Source organism: Squalius cephalus (assembly GCF_949319135.1).
Source record: "Squalius cephalus genome assembly, contig: scaffold_140, whole genome shotgun sequence".
In the NCBI taxonomy this organism is placed as follows: Eukaryota; Metazoa; Chordata; class Actinopteri; order Cypriniformes; family Leuciscidae; genus Squalius; species Squalius cephalus.
This window is the reverse complement of record NW_027645790.1, coordinates 1-16,390: the sequence shown is the minus strand read 5'-3', so window position 1 is coordinate 16,390 and position 16,390 is coordinate 1. Positions and strand designations below refer to the sequence as shown.

The 16,390-nt window shown below is 38.8% G+C and overlaps 1 protein-coding gene across 1 annotated transcript; it reads right to left on the bottom strand.

Moving 5' to 3' along the window:
* Window positions 1–755: 755 nt before the first annotated feature.
* Window positions 756–14,720, bottom strand: ptprma (protein tyrosine phosphatase receptor type Ma; the record flags this gene model as incomplete). The annotated part of the gene is made up of 6 exons (XM_079899020.1): window positions 756–1,117; window positions 5,148–5,221; window positions 7,132–7,234; window positions 7,316–7,517; window positions 12,593–12,702; window positions 14,412–14,720. Coding segments are annotated over 6 exons (1,160 nt in total), but the record flags the coding sequence as incomplete, so codon positions are not given.
* Between the last annotated feature and the right edge of the window lie 1,670 nt (window positions 14,721–16,390).

The following is a 16,390-nucleotide window of genomic DNA, read 5'->3' as shown; positions in this document are numbered from 1 at the left end:
ACACAAGTCCAATAAACAACAACACAACGCAACACACACCTTCTGAGTGAGCACAACACACACCTTCTGAGTGAGCACAACACACACCTTCTGAGGGAGAACAACACACACCTTCTGAGTGAGCACAACACACACATTCTGAGGGAGAACAACACACACACTCTGAGTGAGAACAACACACACACTCTGAGTGAGAACAACACACACACTCTGAGTGAGAACAACACACACATTCTGAGTGAGAACAACACACACACTCTGAGTGAGCACAACACACACATTCTGAGTGAGCACAACACACACACTCTGAGTGAGAACAACACACACACTCTGAGTGAGCACAACACACACACTCTGAGTGAGAACAACACACACACTCTGAGTGAGCACAACACACACACTCTGAGTGAGCACAACACACACACTCTGAGTGAGAACAACACACACACTCTGAGTGAGAACAACACACACACTCTGAGTGAGAACAACACACACATTCTGAGTGAGAACAACACACACACTCTGAGTGAGCACAACACACACATTCTGAGTGAGCACAACACACACACTCTGAGTGAGAACAACACACACACTCTGAGTGAGCACAACACACACCTTCAGAGTGAGCACAACACACACCTTCTGAGGGAGCACAACACACACACTCTGAGTGAGCACAACACACACACTCTGAGTGAGCAGATCCAGCACTGAAACGTAACCGGACGCCAATTACACCCTAAACCAGTGATCCTTCAGGTCACGTGACCGTTGACCAATCCCAGGCCACTGGGAAGCTGATCCTGAGACTGGGATTGGTCTTCAGTGGTCCGGCTCGGGGATCCAGGCTTCAGTCCTGCTTTACCTGTGATATATGTGAACCTGGTGTATTGATCAGTCTCTTGTGCTTTAAAAGACCTCGATGTATTCCCTCGCTCATAAACCTGTCCACGGACTGAGACCCGAGGATCAGCGGGAGTTCGGGATGAGAACAGGGATTCTGGAGGCCTGAGGCTTTGATTATAGTGGGACACAAAGGCCGTATATTTGGATTTAAAGAGTCTGACACTGAAACTGCCCTCTGGACGGACTCGCAGGATCAACAGATCCAGGAAAACTAATAAACCAACAGAACACAAACATGACCAGGACACGGAACTATGGGGAAAACTGGTGTGTGCATAACGTCATCAAGTAAAAATCATTTTTAAGAAAAAAAAATAAAAAAATAAATAAATAAATAAATACACAATTTATATATAAAAAAAGTACTCATTGGAAAATTGGTGTTAGCATAATGTGACATTTTCAATTTAAATAATAAATAAACAAATAGTATTTTAGATCATTTTTTTTTAAATAAATCATTATTTTTATAAAACAATTAAGTACACACTAGAAAATGGCGTGAGCTCAAAGTCACATTATAAATTAAAAGGCTCTGATTATTTTAAAAATAATATTTTTTTGCATGAGAGTAATGAGAATTTAAGGTAAAATGTATATATATATTATTATATAAAATGAAGAAAAATGCTCACTGGAAAAATGCTGTAAGCAGAAAGTCTTAATAAAAATTAGACTTGAAATAAAATAGAATATAGAAATTGCATTACATACAGTCATGAGAAATTTTATATATGCATACACATATATACTTTTGTAAATATTAGACCTACTGGTTCTAAAACCAGGCCACATTTTCTTTCTGTTTTGGAGTGAAATATGATCTGAGCGTTACATAAATATTCTACCAATAAAGACAAAACACTGCTGTTATTTCTGCAGAAGTTAATAAAAATGAACTTGGAATAAAATATCATAAACTGACAGAAACTATCATAAAAAGCCAATCGGGCAGTAAAAGCAGCACGAGACGATCTTTACGAGGAGCGGGGGAAATCAAACAGGGATAAAGACTTCTTCAGCATCCGATACATCCCATAATGAAAGCTGCTTTCTGAGTCACACACACTTTTGTTCAGCGAAACATCTTCATCTTCATCATCTTCATCTTTATCATCATCATCTTCATCATCATCATCTTCATCATCATCATCATCATCTTCATCTTCATCTTCATCATCATCATCATCTTCATCATCTTCATCATCATCTTCATCATCATCATCATCATCTTTATCATCTTCATCTTCATCATCTTCATCATCATCAGTGCTGAGAAACAGACCCTGAGTCTGTTTTTTTATTTTATCTTTGAGGAGATGATTGACAGGTCAGTTTAGGTGACGAGATGATTGACAGGTCAGTTTAGGTGACGGAGAGCAACCGTTAAAGACGTGACTGTGTGATGTGATAGTGTTTCCCAAAGCTCGTCTACTCTTCTGACACACACTCACAAGTATGCACTTTTCTTCACTAATAGAGTACATACTTCTAGGGTGTAGTATAAGATGTAAAGTATAAGAAGGCGAATTGAGACGCAGCAAGAGACTCTCGTGAGCGTCTGAAACAACAGAAGCAGAAAAACGGAGGACGAGAAGAGGCAGATCATGACACCCCGAGGGAAGAGCGAGAGAACAGACGCAGGAGCGATTGTCTCCACAAATAGAGGAGAGCGGATGCTTTTCCATTACACTTGGCTTCGATGCAGCGGAGCAGAAAACACAAAAGCAGAGCAGCGCTTTACATGAAACCAGTGTGTGTGTGTGTGTGTGTGTGTGTGTGTGTGTGTGGGCGACGGCAGGCCCGGCGTGGGAGACGGAAACACACCGCATCTGACAAACACTGATCCGTCACCAGCGACTCTATTGTGCCGCGAAGCAAAACACACACACACACACACACACACACACACACACACACACACACGCACGCGCGCGTTTCAATCCCATCATTCACGATCAGAACCAACATCTGCGTTTTAATCTCGGATCAGCCTCGCATTCATATTCATATCACCATTCATATCACCATTCATATCTCCACGCTTAAGAGCATGTACAACACACGCTTCTATTTCCATCCGGCCTCTCAACCCCCGGATCACACGATCCCAGCGCCAAATCCCCCCGGATCACACGATCCCGATCCCGGCGGCAGAGACGCAGGTTCAGATCTGCATATCTTCATTTTACTCTTGATTTAAGAACGTTTAGAAATTTGTACTGAAAACAAGACAAAAATAAAACACTAATTATAATGTGTTTTTGCAGTGAAGTCTACGATATTTGCTAATTAGGGCTAATCATTATTTATTAAACTATTTATTTGTTGAATTTCTAGCAATTACAGCCGTATTGCAATATGGATTTTAGCCCAGTTATTTTTAAATCATTGATATATATATTTATTTATTTTGTGTGTTATAATTTTAAAGATTTAGAATTATTGTTGCATATTTGTTATTTTTAAGTTATTGTTTTTAAATAAATCTATGTAGTTTATTCATTTTTTTAGTTTTAGCACATCAAGTTAAACTAAATTAAAATAAGAGTTTAAGTTTTATAATATTTAATTCTAACCCTTTTTTCACATTTTAATAAATTTTTTTGGCAATATAGTTTTTTGTTTCAGTTTTACTAAAGTTAAACTAAATGCATCCCTCTTTTTTTCTCAGTTTTATTTAAAGTTGTAGAACTGTCAGTGTTCTGAGTTATTGAGTATAGTTTTCAGAAAGCACTGATGCCTCTGCTCTCGAGCCGGGCTGATCTCGCCTGAAGAACACGAGGCCGGATCCTCTAATGTGTGAGAACACACACTCGCCGGCGGGAAACACAACACACTCTTCTGGTCATTAGCCACACGTGTGTTTCATTAAGAGCCGCCGGTGATGATTAGCGTGATCCGCTGACAGGATATGATGCGCGATGGGTTTAATGGTTTTAATGGTTTTATCACCTGTCATCACCTGTGGACGTGGCTCTGAGTCACACACACACACACACACACACTCTTCTGTCACCTGTCTGTCTACCTCCATTAAAACGCCCTCAGACAACAACAGCTTCTGAATGTTTTATTATAAAGCCGACAGTGCTAAAACGGCGTGTGGATTATTGATGTATTGATGCTGAAGTGCAGGAGCTTCCCATCATTCTTTCATCAGTCCATCCGTGCTCCTGCTGAGACGAAGAAAAGCTCTGAGACTCATTAATGACTGTAATCAGACGGTCTCCGGTGATCATGTGACTGATTAAACCAGTTTAAACCGGTGTACACCGGACGGACAGACCCGTGTCGATCGCTTCTGATGTTCAGAGTGAAGGTTCTTCCACACTGACTACGAAACTTTCGTGTGTGTTTTTGTGTATTCGTCATTCGGAGGCTCTGAACTGTCGAACTGCTCGTTACGGAAAATCGAACCCGATCCAAATTTTTTTATGACGGACGAAAGTTTCGGAGGCAGTGTGTAAACAGACTCAGTGTGTGAGGACCTTAATGCAACAACACACACTACATCTACTGTTGCTTGTGTGTAAACAAACACCACGCTTCACTATGAAGCCCCTCCTTCTGAAAGCACACTGTGCTCTGATTGGTCGGCTGGAGCAGTGTGTTGTGATTGGTCGAGCGCTTTGAGTGTGTTTGGGAAATGTCCCACCCCTAATTACCATAACCGCCAGTTTAACACACTACTGACTAACTCAACCAGGCCCCGCCCCTTTATTCTGCGCATGAATTATTATAATGAGGAATATTGTGACGTGTTCCCGGAAGAAACTCGAGACTACAGTGGAGGCGTTTCAGGAGTTCAGGAACACTGACTCTGATATAGAGAAGAGCTGGAGCTTCTGATCACACACTGAAGAGATGAAGATGATGATGATTACAGGAGTTCCTCTCTCCACTGAACTGAGGCCTTTCTAAAGCGAGTCTAGAGTCTACATGTGCGTCTCCTCTAACTCCTGGTGTTCTCGGACTCCTAATGGAGGCTTTTAAAGCCCTCAGGAACAGAGTTACAGCAGAACTCCAGCGTTCTGAGCATTAGACGCCGCTCTGAGGAACAGCAGTGAGTGCAGGTCCGGTTTCACATCGTCTATATATGAGAACACTATAGAGTGTTCTCAGTAACACTCACATTTACATTTATTCATTCTGGAGACGCTTTTACCTCCACACACGCCGACCCTGACAAGAGCGATCTGCTGAATTATGGATCATTATCATCACAAGTGCAACTATACCTGAGCCTCGCTCGCCGCTGAGACTGACAGTGAGACGATCTCCCGCTAAACACGGCTCATTCCCGCACCCTGTCCTGTCCAGATCCCACGCTTACACTAGCACTAGTCTGGGGTCGGGAAGACTCCTCATGTTTTTAAAAGAAGTCTCTTCTGCTCACCAACATGCATTCATTTGATGAAAAAAACACCCAAAAAAACAGTAATATTGTTAAATATTATGACAATTTAAATTTTCTGTGTGAATATACAGTAAAGTGTAATTTATTCCTGTGATCAAAGCTGAATGTTCAGCATCATTACTCCAGTCTTCAGTGTCACATGATCCTTCACAAATCACTCTAATATGAGGATTTGATGATCAAGAAACATTTATGATTATTATCAGAGTTGAAAACAGTTGTGTACAATTCCATTCATCAAAGAATCCTGAAATAATAGTGAAAAAACGTAAATTGACATTCCCACAGTTCCCGGCGTGACACGTCACATTTGATGTATCTTTGTTGAAATAACCGTTTCTTCATAGTTTTTTCTAATCGGTGATGTACATTAGGGGTTTATGTTACATTTAATGTTGTTAAATTAATGTTGTGTATTACAAGATATTAGTACAATATGTCGGTACATTAACATTATATCAGATAATAAAATAAGTTTTTTTACTGTAAATTTAAGCTAAATCTGTAAAACCTAAAATGTTGCTACTGTATTTTTTACGGTAAATTTAACAGATTTGTTTACAGTGAGAGCAGAACGGGACGCACCGACAAAAGATTCGATCTCAGATAAATGCTGTTCTTTTGAACTTTCTATTCATCAAAGAATCCAGAAATAAAAATGTAAATTACTGTTTTCAACACTGATAATAATCATAAATGTTTCTTGATCATCAAATCATCATATTAGAGTGATTCCTGAAGGATCATGTGACACTGAAGACTGGAGTAATGATACTGAAAATCACAGGAATAAATGACACTTTACTATATATTCACATAGACAACAGTAGCCTGGTAATACCAGACTCTGCTACTTCACTTTGCTTCGTAGAGAGAGTCTGGAATAGCATAATAGAGAAGTGTTTTCTCTCTCGCGGGGGGGGGGGGGGTGGGGGGGGGTGGGGCTTGTCTGAAGTTTAAAATCATTGGTTACCCGTAAGCCAATCACATAACGTTTGGTTATGGCGTGTGTTATGCGCATGCTCAGCCGCATCTAACTTTCACTGTAAACACATGTATGATGCAAAAACTAAACCATCGAGCGAAATACCGGAGTGAACATGGCTGTGAACGACTTTTGCAGATTATGTGAAGTAAATCTACGCAAGTACGCATCCACCACGGTACAATCAGCGTCTACGTCACGGCTCTCAGCCCGCCCTCTGTTCGTTGATTGGCCCGGCTGTTTTCAGGCCGGTGGAAAACTGAAAGATACGCTGCTATCTCAGACTGACTACAGGAGCGAAATGAAATTAGCGGAAGTAGGAAGTCTGACGTAGTCAGGCTAAGAAAACAGATGATTTACATTAGAATAATATATCACAATATTACTGTATTTTGGGTATTTTTAATCAAATAAACACAGCCTTGGTGAGCAGAAGAGACTTCTTATAAAACATTAAAAATCGTACCGATCCCAAACGTTAGACAGGAAGTGTATTTAGAATTAGAAGTTTCCAAACACTTCTCGTTATAATATCATGTGATGATGATCATAAAGTGAGTAAATAATAACGCACCTTCTACATTATATAACGCAATTCTTCTATTCCAGCAAAATAACTTTTAGAAAGTAGTAAAGGTGAATTACACAATGAAAGGCTGTGAACTGCATCAAAATGTATATTTCTGTATATTTTTATTGTATGTTTTAGTCTAGTTCTAGATTTCCTGTAATGTTTTTATAATTCATTTATTTAATTGTTTTAATGTTCAAGTAAATGGGAATAAGTATGTTCAGTATAAGGATGGTAATGCTGACGCACCTGACGGGCGCGCCGCGGCTCCGGGCCGGCTTCAGCAGAACCGTCACTGTGCTGTCGCTCTGGTTCAGCGGAGTCTCCTGGTCATATCCCGGCATACGCGGAGCTGTTTATGAGTGACAGATGACACATGAGCACACACACACACACACACACAGCACTCAGAAATAACCCAAACGGCTCGTACGTGAGATCTTGGTGGTGAACTGCGTGATGACGGGCGGCCCGTAGCCCTTCACAGTGCTGGCCCTGATGGTGAAGGAGTACGTGGATCCGGGATACAGACCCAGGAACACGTGCGACGTCTCGTTGCTGGACTTCAGGACCTTCCCGCTCTGATTGGTCAAGATGAACTCGGGGTCGAAGGAGCTGACGGCCTTGTAGAAGATCTGACCACACAAACACAACATGTTAGAGGATCCGGTTACACAACAGAAGCTCCGCCCACAGCGCCGTCCCATTGGCCCACGGTCCCGCTGGGTATTCTCATTACGAATATTTAACATCAAATCAAAACTGACTCCACTTTCTTTCTCTCTTCATGTCTTATTGTGAACGATTCATCGGTGATGTGAACATTTCAGTATTTTCAAGGACAGTATTATAGAATTTAACCAGTTTTCCTGCACAACAAAAGCTTGAGGATTCGAAATATTAAAATTTGAGAGTTTAAAAGTCAATTGTTTAAGACATACATTTTAGTATGGTAACTTGTAGTGTGAAACAAAATGATTAATTTCATTTTATTTTATTTTATTTTACAGTACAACAATAATATATTTGTGTCTTAATTTTTATAATTAGAGTTAAAACAATAATGACAATAATAATAATTAAAAAATAAATAAATGAATAAAAATATTATTTAATTTATTCTTAATATTAAAAACAATCTTTATATTCATGATAATAATAATAATTAATTTGCTCATTTATTTGAATAATAATAAATATTTTTTTATAAATACAGGAAATAATAGTAATAAAAACTAAGAAATATTATTATTATTATTATTATATGTATTACTTTTTTAATTATTATTATGACCATTTTAGTCATAATTTTTTTATTATAATTATTAATAATGATAATAATAATATTTCATGTATTCATTTATTTTATTTTATTTTTTACAATCATTATTATTATTAGTAGTAATAATACACATTTTCAATATATAGTTTAGTTATACATAAATTAATAATAATAATAATAAAAAATGTAAACATTAAAATAAATAAATACATAAATAATAATAATTATTATTATTATTATTCCATTTGGTTCCTAGTGAATGCAATGTGAGTGAGATTGAGTCGACTTTAAAGTCCAGCTACAAATTCAGAATAAAACACTTTCTTTTATAAGAAATCTAATATTTCATGCGTTTACTTGCATGTCATCAGAGAACCATGAACATATAAAAGTGTCTGATAATTGAAATATCACCCTAAATCTCAGGGGTATTTCTAGTGAACACTGAAGTGTGAGTGGTTGGTTTGGCGAAGGCTGTGTAAAGAAACCAAGCGTTTGTCTAACGCTCTCCTCAACAACACCAGAGTCAGCGCCGTTATCATAATTCTCCTGGATGATGCAGGAAGCGTTTCTGAATATAATCTTTCATTATGATGGAGGAGAGCAGACGGGGAGCTGCACTTTTGTTCTCTTTCATTCTCTTCTGGAGACGAGACGCCCCGCGCTTCTAATATAACTTAATGAAAAGTGGCTGAGGGGCTTCATTTGAATAAATCATTCAGTTGCTAATGAGCGGCCCGGCTAATGCCACTCCATCCTGATTCCCGTTTAAGGCCACAGAGGGATCGCGATCGCACTCATCAGCGGTGAAACACCCAGAGGCTCTTCGCTATTAGTCTACGACAGGTAGATGGAGGAACCTTGACTGATCCCACAGCCTAACCGCCTCAGCATATCAAAATCACTGGGAATATTCCTGATGAACAACACATGAATTATGCATGCGTCTTTATTCTGGACGAGCAGAAATACACTACAACTTATTCCGCCTCAAAAATCATAACCTGTAAAAGTGAATGTTTACAAGTGAAGCGTTGCTGTTTCTGAACGGTCCTTTCAAACACTCGTCTACCATTGGTTGGCCAAACAGATAGCCCCGCCCCAAACGCACACTATTGGTTGAGACAGGGGTTTCAAACGGTCAGTGCTGGGGGTCCATGGAAGCGTTTAGAGAAAACCAGAATAAAAAATATCAAAATAAATAAATAATAAATAATAAAAGGGTAAAAAAAAAAAAAAATTACATTAATATAATACATAAAAAAAACTTTTTTAAAACCTTAAAGTGCGCTGTCGTGCTGTTTTAAAGGCTCCTAATGTTGTTTCTGAGTCTCAGACACACTGTAATGTCCTCATGATCTCCACTGCAGCGTCAGCTCTTTCCTCTCAGTGTCTGAAACGCTTCAGTCTCTCTAAGCTCCGCCTCTCTGAGAGCTGCTCTGCTGTGATTGGTCAGAAAGCAAACGCTCATTATCATATGTGAATCTCAGCTCTTGATCTCAGTGATGCGAACAGTGAGGATGGCGTGGGTTTCACCGTATCGATCTCAGAAAACAGCGTCTTCTCCACACGAACAACATGAACCAAACTCTCCAGTCTCAGATACACTACAGTGTTTGAGGGCGGAGCTAAGAGACGCTGCTCAGCCAATCAGGACCAGAGGCGGGCATTATGCTAATTAGTGACACTGTTACATTGTAACAGGAAGTGAGACTGAATTACTGACGACTCGTTTCAGTTCAGAATCACTTTCTTTCTTTTATCTGCACTAAAACTTTTACATTCAGGAACCACTTTATTACACATGAAGGATAATGTCCAGAGAATACACAAGAGCACTTTACACATGGATGTTTTTTATTTCACATGTGTCTTTTTTTTTTAGTAGTTGATAAAGGTCTGACCCCAGAACAGCACATTTACTGTGATCCCAGTCCTGCTCATCATTAGTGTTTCTGAGCAAAGCACTTTACCCAGAATGCTCTGGGGCGACACTGCGCCGAATGACAAGAAGCAGACGCTCACGAGTGTGACAGAACACACACCTCCATCACACACACACACGCGTGTCCTGAAGACTCTAATGAGGCAGAACGCTTGGGTTCGGTCCCGTTCCCTTCGGATCAGAGCCTGACACTTCCTTAAAGCCCAGCGATGACAGAGTGTAATTTCATTACATGAACGTGACAGCTTAATTGCTCGAATTTCCACAAATGAAGTTCTGCAACAATGAGTCTTTTGAGCGGCGCATTGTTCAGAGTTTCTCGGCACAGAATGAGTCACGCTTCTGAAATAATCACAGAACCGACACACAATGTCCCGGCGCTCACAAAACACACACACACACACACACACACACACACACACACCGGGATCCGACAGCGGAATCGCCGCAGTTTCACAATTAATATTAGGAAGTTATAATGTACTTAAAAATGGTTTTTATGGAGCATTAAGATGTTTTGCATTGTGACATTATTTTCATGACTTTTATTATATTTTAATGAAAATGACTTTTTTGCATTACAGGAATGACAATTTGGGGGCGAAATGCTAATCTTTCTCTTTTTTTAATGCACAACATAATTTGTATTTTGAAATCAAATTTGATCCATATATATTTTGTGTTCATCTTTATGGTAAAAAAAAAAGCAACATATTTCACTTCTATAATAGGACACATTAAAAATAAAGCTTATTTATTGGCCTTGACGGCTCTATGAAGAACCTTTAACATCCGTGGAATGTTTCCAAAGGTCTTTATAGCGGATAAAGCTGCTTTAGGTTATTAAAATGTTCTTTACACTAAAAATAAAACGGTTCTATTATGAACTAATCACTGAAAGGTTCTTTGGGGAACCGGAAATGGTTCTTTATGGTGTGAAAACCCTCTTTTACTGCAGTAAAGCTACAGATATAGAAGATATTCAACAGGCCGTTTCACATTTAGGAACAAAGTCAGAATAGATGATTCAATATGAAAACTTTTTTGGAGCAAGTTTTAAAAAATGTTTTTTTCAATATTATTTACAACAGGATCTGATTTCTCATGGGTTCAAATAAAATATTTAAAACAATAAAAACAACTTTGTCAATCCAACCGGGAAACTTCGGCGGGTTAGTGAACATCCGTGTGTTCCTGGCCGACATTAAGAGCTGAGTGAGTGAGTGGAGGCGGGGCTCATTTGCATATTCAAAAAACCGGCGAATACTAAATGAGGCGAGGGTGTCGAGTTACATTCAAGATATTTTAAGGCATGAAGACTTTTTTTTCAAGGAAAAAACGCTTAATATAGTTTTAAGAGATAAAATGATCGACTACAGGGGGACTTTAAACATAGTTCAGTCTTCTCAGTTAAAAGATTAAGTAAATTATCAAAGTTTGATACAATGTTGTTCAATTTTCCGATCAAAGACGACACATTTTTACACGATTTGTCCCATTTAATGAGCCTTTATCAGGTTTTGCCTCACTGACTATCTTCACAATCGCAGCCGGATCATGAATCCTGTTGTTTCCCGTAATGGAAACATGTTTCCTCTCGCCTGTGATTTTCCCACATTCCCGTGAGTCCATCGCTCCGGTATGTGCTCTGTTTGTTATTCCAGTGCCCTACAAATCCAGGAGTCTTTCACTGAAACACTGAAACAACGGAAAACAAGAGCTCAGCGTTTGCTCTTCCACAGACGGCAGTCGTCATCGAGAGCGAGTCGAGAGAGACAGGCAGACATTTCTCACATTATCATCAGTTTATTCGCTATAGTTTAGAGAATGGTAATGAAATATGAGCAGAACTCAGCTGATATTTGACTGGTTTTGTCCGTCCTTCTGTTAGACTGTCTCACACATGAATGATGTTGAATATCTGTCAGCTGTTAAATTTAACTACACAATTAGATAATACCAGTTTAGCTCAACCAATCACCAAGCAATGCTTCATTGTGTTCAGTCTGTGTGTGAAAAGAGCATTAGCAATTAAAGACAACACACTTCAGCAGAACATGATCAGCTCAAAGTGTCCAGATCATTTTAGTCTCTGTATGAAGAATTATTGGGTATAATATGTCACAGTTTACTGTATTTTGCTCTCCTCACTCACATTACTGAACTATAGTGTCCTGATCACACTAGTGAAATCAGAGATGATCTCTGGTGTCTGAGTGTTTGAAACTGTATAGAAGTGTTTGTGGATCCGCTGATCATCATGAGTTCAGATGTGGAAGAGATTCCTGAGGCTCTTTAGCTTTACTCGAATCTCTCCTGACGGGAACGGCGCTTTATCCATCCGGTGACAGACTGTGTTAACATGCTCGTTCGCTCAGATCTAAAGGTTATTAGTCTAGATAGTCCGTTAAGAGCGCGTGGTGAGGGTTAGGGTTAGGGTTAGGGTTAGGGTTAGGGTTAGGGATGAAGGAGTGGAGACGCACCTCGTACTGCTTGATGATCCCGAAGGTCTGAAGCGGCTCTCTCCATCGGAGGCCGATCTTCTCCTCAAACGTGTTTCCTTGGATGGACTCCAACGGGACAGCGCCGGGAACTGCAATAAACAAAACACTGAGTGATCACAGACACATATTGATTTGAAGAGACACTGACTTATTTTAAATCAATATTCTCTTGTATTCAATAAAGAACTTGTTTTCCAAACGCCTGAAAGCATGAGAAGATCATTCATCTGTTCAGCGCTTCAGAAACCCAAGGCCTCCTCTAACCCTCGACCTCCAACATCTCCAGACTCAAACTGGCTTTGAAACGCTCCTCGTGAAACATGCCGTTTAAATAGACGCTATTGTGCGGTGAAATAACACACACTTGACACCGAAACTTGACCCGAATGATGTAAATGGAATGAAGTGCGACACAAACGACCTTGTCCCTGATGAACATTGAGTTTTCAATGGCTTTATTAAAATCCAACTCATCCAAACTAGTTAATTCTAGTTAAACTAGAATCATGTCTGAGGCTGGAGTCGAATCATAAATAAACAGGTTTTATAAAAGATGTTTATCATATGAACTCGTAATATAACTTCATCTCCAGTTTCACCATGTGATGTGAGGAAACACTCGCAGATCCTCACCGCAACCCGCCAAAATAAAAGCTTGGTTTAGCTTGAAGAAATTATGACAGAAATATATTGACTCTTGTACCGTAGAATGTGCTTCTCAAAATAATAATTTTTAACTTTAACAGTAAATCATAAATCCAGGAAAAAAAAAACAGATTTCTGAAAAAGAAAATATTTCATAAGGCCTTATTACAGTAAAAATTCATTCATTTGTTCAGTTCATTTTTTTATGAATTCAACTGATTTGAATTGACATGATTTTTGATTATTAAAATTTAAGAAAACTCTAAAAAAAATGAATATCAGGAAAATTAAAACATAACAGAAATTGGGAAAACTATAATGGAATTTAAGAAACAAAAAAAGATGTTTTATAGGGTCATACAATTTTTTTGTTAAACTTTTTATAATTGTTATACTTCTTAAGTTTTTAGACTTAATTAGACATGATTTTTGATAGTAAAAAACAAACATTTACCATTAAAATAGAATGAAGACAAATTAAAACATGGAATTTGGGAAAAATTAAACCATTCATAATGTAGAAAATTAAAAAAATGACAGTAAAAATACAAAACAAATTATAAATAATTAAGGTGTTAATGTTTAATGAATTCAATTGATTAGACATGATTTTGATGAATAAAAATGTAAGTTAAATATTTAAAAAAATCTAGAAAAATGTAAACAGAACAATAAAAGATTTCATAGGGCCCATGTATAATATATAATAAATTGTTGTTAAATTGTATAAGTTTCATGATTTCAATTAATGAGACATGTTTTTTGATAATAGTAAAAAAAACATTTACCATTAAAATAGAATGAAGACAAATTAAAACCATTCATAAGGTAGAAAATGAAAAAAATGACAGTAAAAATATAAAACTAATTATAAATAATTAAGGTGTTAATGTTTTATGAATTCAATTGATTAGACATGATTTTGATGAATAAAAATGTAAGTTAAATATTTAAAAAAATCTAGAAAAATGTAAACAGAACAATAAAAGATTTCATAGGGCCCATGTATAATATATAATAAATTGTTGTTAAATTGTATAAGTTTCATGATTTCAATTAATGAGACATGTTTTTTTGATAACCATTAAAACACAATCCAGAAGAATTAAATCAGGAATAATCTGGATGTGGTCAGAGAGAGAGAGCGCTGTACCGTCCTCGTCGGTCAGCACGTCCAGCTCGTCGCTCTCCTTCACGCCCTCGCGGTTGCGCAGGAGCAGGCGGATGCTGACGTTGGTGTACGGCGGGAGGCTTCGGATGGTGTGTTGCGGCGACACACTCAGCGTATCGTAACACACCTCCTCGCGCGTCTCCTCTTTAGCGCTAGCCGTGTAGCGGTACTGCACCGTCAGGTTGTAGCTGTAGCAGCGCGTCACGTTGTATCCGAACGGCTCCCAGCGGATCGTGAACTGCCTGGATTTGATGTCCACGACCTGGAGTCTCCGAGGCCCGTGCATGGGATCTGAAACGGGAGCGTTGCGTTTAATAAAAGGGCCAAAAGCTTCAAATGCAAGAAATACAAGTACAGCAAAAATTCTAATGTAAATCAGCTCTTCTCTATGTGAATATACAGTATTTACTCCTGTGATCAAAGCATCATTACTCCAGTCTTCAGTGTCACATGATCCTTCACAAATCACTCTAATATGAGGATCTGATGATCAAGAAACATTTATGATTATTATCAGTGTTGAAAACAGTTTTTTATTAAATACTGATGCCCTCGAGTCCTCGAGTCACGCATGACATCTGAGCGGCGGAACAGCAGAGATGATGGCAGTGAAAGCATAAAATCTTCTGAATGCAAGAATAACAATATTGATATCAGAGAGGATCTCATTCAGAATGACATACAACTGTTTTTTAATAAATAAATGAAATATAAATTGATGTCCACTACTTTCCCGAGGGCCGTGCATGGGATATGAAAGATCACTGCATTTTGGTTAAAAATAAATATTAAGAAATTATATTTTGCTAAAGCAAATGAAGGAGTGATTTTAGCAGCATTAGGATGTTTGCGTTGTGACATTCTGTTCATGACAATGTCATTTTATTTGAATGAGATTTTTTTTTTTGCATTCAATAATAATTTATTGTTTAATTGTTATGAGAAAAAAACACTTTTTAACCCTAACCCTTATTTCTTTCCCTTTTGATTTTGCCATTGATATTTCTGTGAGTTATGTTGCTGGTAACAGAATAAAACATGTTTCCTAAAGCGTCTGTAAATCAGAGCAGATCTGACGTGTTTCCTGCAGACTGGCTCAAAGCTTCGACTCCCGCAGGAACACCGGCTCTGGTAATGGGATCAATTTCCATTCCGGGCTCAATTTGAGCACCATTTCTGTGGGATTTGGCTCTACGGCTCTCGTGTTCACGATCCGAAGGCAATCTGATGTTCCTGATGAGGAACCGAGGAGCTTAACCTGCTTCTCTCCCACTCCAGCCGAGACGAGCCGACCGCACACACACACACCGCACACACACACACACCGCGGGTTTCATTACAACACGAGCGGTGAAAGCACAGGGAAATGAAGCGAGCGCTTATCTTTATTCTGTGCATGTGTGGCTGAAGATTAAAACAAGGGTTTGGAAACAGCGTTTAATCAGAAGCCTTGTAAGGAACCACTAGAGAAGAGAGTTTAACAGACTCACGGCTCACATTAATCATTCAAACAGGCTCAAACGAAGCCTCTCCATTACTCAAGCTCACCTCCAACGGGACGACGGCCAGCTGAAGGAACACCGTGCTAATGCAAACATGAATGTTTTTACCAGCATCCCTTTCAAATCTCCATTTCCCGAGGGAAACAGTTTGCATTTCATCTTTAACGAGCCTGAGATCAAATTATAACGTGATGTCACGATCACGCCGCTCTATCCTCACAGTGATGGATTCATGCTCATATTCATCATAACCGCATCAGACGTGACTGCGAGAGTGAGCCGTTTCATCCAAACAATGGGAGTAAAAGCGTTCTGATTACACAATAACCGGAGCGCCGGATCCTTGGACTCACGGCCGCCTCATCCCAGACTGAGGACGAGAGCATTGTGGGATACGCTCGGCTGAGGAAAGACACCCATACATCAGATATATTATTTATACAAAATAAACACTGAATT